Source organism: Orycteropus afer, unplaced genomic scaffold (assembly GCF_000298275.1).
Source record: "Orycteropus afer afer isolate SDZICR_OR568_19922 unplaced genomic scaffold, OryAfe1.0 scaffold00210, whole genome shotgun sequence".
Taxonomy (NCBI): domain Eukaryota; kingdom Metazoa; phylum Chordata; class Mammalia; order Tubulidentata; family Orycteropodidae; genus Orycteropus; species Orycteropus afer.
The window spans coordinates 770,091-774,304 of record NW_006921797.1 but is presented as its reverse complement, the minus strand read 5'-3'; the positions used below and the strand labels follow the sequence as shown (position 1 = coordinate 774,304).

The 4,214-nt window shown below is 37.6% G+C and overlaps 1 protein-coding gene across 1 annotated transcript in view; it reads left to right on the top strand.

The window, feature by feature from the left end:
- Positions 1–4,214, top strand: part of USP13 (ubiquitin specific peptidase 13) — a 164,015-nt gene that overhangs the window by 30,865 nt on the left and 128,936 nt on the right. Inside the window, exon 2 of the mRNA XM_007948269.2 lies at positions 2,445–2,570. Within this exon, the coding sequence (XP_007946460.1) occupies positions 2,445–2,570 (126 nt within the window). The remainder of the gene's footprint in view (positions 1–2,444; positions 2,571–4,214) is intronic.

The following is a 4,214-nucleotide window of genomic DNA, read 5'->3' as shown; positions in this document are numbered from 1 at the left end:
CTGTTAGGGGTGCACACTGCCTCTTTAACAAACACTGAATGCTACTTTTGGAGAAAATCCTCTTTGGATTTCTTTTGGTTAGTGAAAACAGGTACTAATATAGGTCTTTTGTAAAAGTGAAGTGATGTACAGCAAACTTTTGAAAAGTGAGGGACCTGTAATTATATTATTATTTTTTGGATGCTATATATATATTTTTTTTAAGTCAAGTTTTTAACATTTCATTTGCAGTATTTGTTGCTAAATGCAAAAAAATGCCATGGAGTCGGATCCGACTCATAACGACCCCTCCTTAAGTTTCTGAGGCAGTATTACTTCAGAAGTAGGTTGTCCAAGCTTCCTTCTGAGGAGTGGCTGGTGCGTTTGAACCACCAGCCTTCTGGTTAGCAGTCAAGTGCCTAGGCACTATGCTACCAGAGCTCTTAATGTCTTTGACCTGCTAAAATTCACTTGTTACTTACTAGTTGTTAGTTTTATTAGTTTGTAGATTCCTTAGGATTTTCCATGTAAACTATGTTATCACCGGTGACTAGAGACCAATTTACTTCTTCCTTTGCAATCTTTATCCTTTTTACTTCCCTTTCTGGCCTTATTGGAATATGTATACTATAAGAGGCACATTTGAAGTGATGCCGTTAAAATGTTCTCATTATAAGAAGATTCTTTTATGTCCTGGCTTATATACCATAGATATACTGTTGGAAAATTTTGTTACTAGAAATTTTTAAAGTACGCAATCTTGAGTAATTCACACTTTAAAAATTATTTGCTCATTTATTTGTAATGAGCATGAGTATCTGTTTTGATATTGTAATTTGTTCTGTTCTGAAATTTTGATAGGGATTGCAAAAGTGTGTTTTTTATTTGGAGGGGTTAGAATAACAGGAGCTTTAAAAAAACCACTTCCATGGAAGAAAGGATGGGTAATTTCATAGGCTAAGTTTATAGAAAGGAGCTCTGGTGGTGCTGTGCTTAAACATGGGACTGATAACCAAAATGTTGTGGTTTGAACCCACCAGCTGCTTCACAGGAGAAAGATGAGGCAGTCTGCTTCTATAAAGATTTGGAGCCTAGGAAACCATATGGGGCAGTTCTACTCTGCCCTAAGGAGTCACTATGACTCAGAATCAACTTGTTGGCAGTGTGTTTAAGTTTACAGAGAAGCACATTAAGCAAAGTAAAGAAGAGATGAAAGTGGAAAAGAAAGTCTGGTGTCTAAAATGTGTTTATTGTAGCAGTAAGTCTAATTAAATGTTATCCTGGGCTTTGAAAACTGACATAAATGTACAAAAAGAGAAATTGAGTCAAATCTAACTCTGACACTTGTAGTTTTGTTAACTTGAGCAAGTGACTGAGCCTTGAGTTTTTTTTTTTTTTTTAAATCTGTAAAATGGAAATAATAATATAGAAATAGTGTAGGTATAGCACCTGACACGTGTTGTTGTTGTTAGGTGCCCTTGAGTCATTTCTGATTCTGGTGACTCCATGTGACAGAGTAGAACTTCCCTGTAGGGTTTTCTAGGCTGTAATCTTTAGGCAGCCTCCAGGGCTTTTTTTTATGGAGTTGTTAGGTGGGTTTGAACTGCTAGCCTTTTGGTTAGCAGCCAAATACTTAATCATTGCACCTCTAGGGCTTCTTTTGGCAGATATTAGGCACATAGTAATGTATATGATTATGATAGGGCTCTATTCTTTATTATTGACATATTAAGGCATAATTTATTTATTAAATTAGTTTTCTAATTTATTAATATTTATCATCAAATATTATATGGCACCACATGGTAGGTCTGGTAGCATAGTGCCTAAGGCACTTGACTGCTAACCAGGAGGCTGGCGGTTCAAACCCACCAGCCACTCCTCGGAAGGAAGGTTGGGCAATCCTACTTCTGTAGTGATAACTGCCTCGGAAACCCAAGGAGGGGTCGCTAGGAGTCGGGGCCAACTCTATGGCAAATAACAACATGGTAGGTAACAGTATCTTTGGGACCCTGTCCTGATAAAAGAATGTAAAACTTTATGTTCCTGGGTACTTGACTGATGAATAGGGAAGAATGATGATGAAATATTGCAGTGATGGTAGTTGCTGGTAGTTGCATCACTTGCCAACTCTCTTTTATCGTTTCTCCTCCCTTACTCCATTTTGGAGGGCCAGACAAGCATGCTTATTTCCCAGGGATCTTGGAGGATCTTGCCTGATGTGAGTGTAGCCAGTGTTTGGTAAAGTGTGTGCTCAGCTGCCCAGGAGCCCTTGGAACCCAGGGTTGGGTGGGAGGTGTGGGTGGCTGTGGAGCTGCTGGAGGTTCATTGCAGTGACAGCAACGGCATGATTTTTGCTAGGCTTCATCTTCATCGTTTGCCTTCCTTCCCCTTCCCTTTTTCTATTTCTTGATTACTTGGCCAGGCGCTCTTGGTTAATGTTGTAACTTGTCTCTTTCTTCTAGAATTCTGAAGGTGGACTGTATGTATGCATGAATACATTTTTGGCCTTTGGAAGGGAACATGTTGAAAGACATTTTCGAAAAACTGGACAGAGTGTATATATGCACCTGAAAAGACATGTGCGAGAGGTGAGAGAAAAATTTTTGGAGAACTGGCCTTGATATATTTCCTGTAATATTTGTCTTAGTGTGGTTTATCATGTAGAGATTTTACTATGCCCAGATAACTTCTGATTATCTTTGATGATGGGAAACAAACACAGCACTGTTTTCAAAAATTCATAGATTCCTCCAAATTTGTCTTAAACTAGTTTTATTTTTTTATCTCTAAATTTCTGATTGGAATTGTTAGAAAGACTGATTGAAAAAAAATGATTTCAAGTCTAAAAGTACAGGTTACAATGCCAGAAGAACTCATGGATCCCAAAATCAGAAATAAAGTACATTAACATTTGGATTTTTTACTTCATATTTAGTGAAAACAATAGTTTCCCTGAAAGATTTAAGTCCCTTTTGTTCCCCTCCCTCCCCAGAAGTAACCACTTTTGTGAACTTGTTGTTTCTCATCCCCATGCATATCATTGTATTTTATTTGCATATGTGTTTTCATGGACAATATATAGTAATATGTGTTTTAAAAATATAAATACTATTATACCTAATAATTAAGGTGCTCTGGTGGTGCCGTGGATAAGGCATTTGGCTGCTAACCAAAAGGTCAGCAATGCAAACCTACAAGCTGCTCCGCAGAAGGAAGATAGGACAATCTACTTCTGTAAAGATTTACAGCCTTGGAAATCCTATGGGGGTCACTAGGAGTCAGAATTGACTCAGTCACAGTGGGTTTGGTTTTGGGTATACCTATAATTATGCATAGAATTTTCCTCCTCACCACTGGTTTTGAAACCTACCCATGTTGAGATGCATGTGGATATCCTTAATTCATTTGAATAGTTTTTTGGTATTCTGTGAGGGAGTTTGTAATTTACTGTTTAGTTCTTCTATTGAGGAACATTTAGATTGTTTTCTTTCTTTTTTTTTTTTTTTTGCTACTATAAACAAGACAACAATAAACATCTTTATGCATTTTTCTTGGGGGCATGTGTGCAAATTTCTTTAGGAAGTATATCTACAAGTACAGTGTCTGGCTCATGGGTGTGATTGTCTTCAGTTTTAGTAGGTAATTGCCAAATAACTCCCCAGAGTTGCACCAACTTACAGTCTTATCTGCAGTGATTCCTCTTTCTTATGCCGTCACCAACCCTTGGTATAGTCAGACTGTTGATTTTTGCCCATCTTATGATTATGAATTGGTGTCTATAGTCAGACTGTTGATTTTTGCCCATCTAATGATTATGGATTATGAATTGGTGTCTAAATATTTGACATTTCCTTCCAGGATGGTTGAATGACTTTTCACATGTTTATCGGCCATTTTGTTTTTCTCTTCTCTGATTTCCCTATTTATATTTTTGGCCCTTTTCTCTGTGGGTTTGTTTTTTCCCCGATTAGTTTGAGAAGATCTTTTTACATTCTAGATAGGAACTTTTGCCTGTTATGTGTGTTAAAAAAAAAAACAAAAAAAACCCCAAAACTAAACTCATTGCTGTCAAGTTGGATCCAACTCATAGTGACCCCTCCTTGGGTTTCTGAGGCAGTATCTCTACGGAGGTATATTGATTAATCTTCCTACGGAGGAGTGGTGATAGGTTTAACTCCCCAGCCTTCTGGTTAGCATTCAAATGCCTTAGGCACTATGCCACCAGAGCTCCT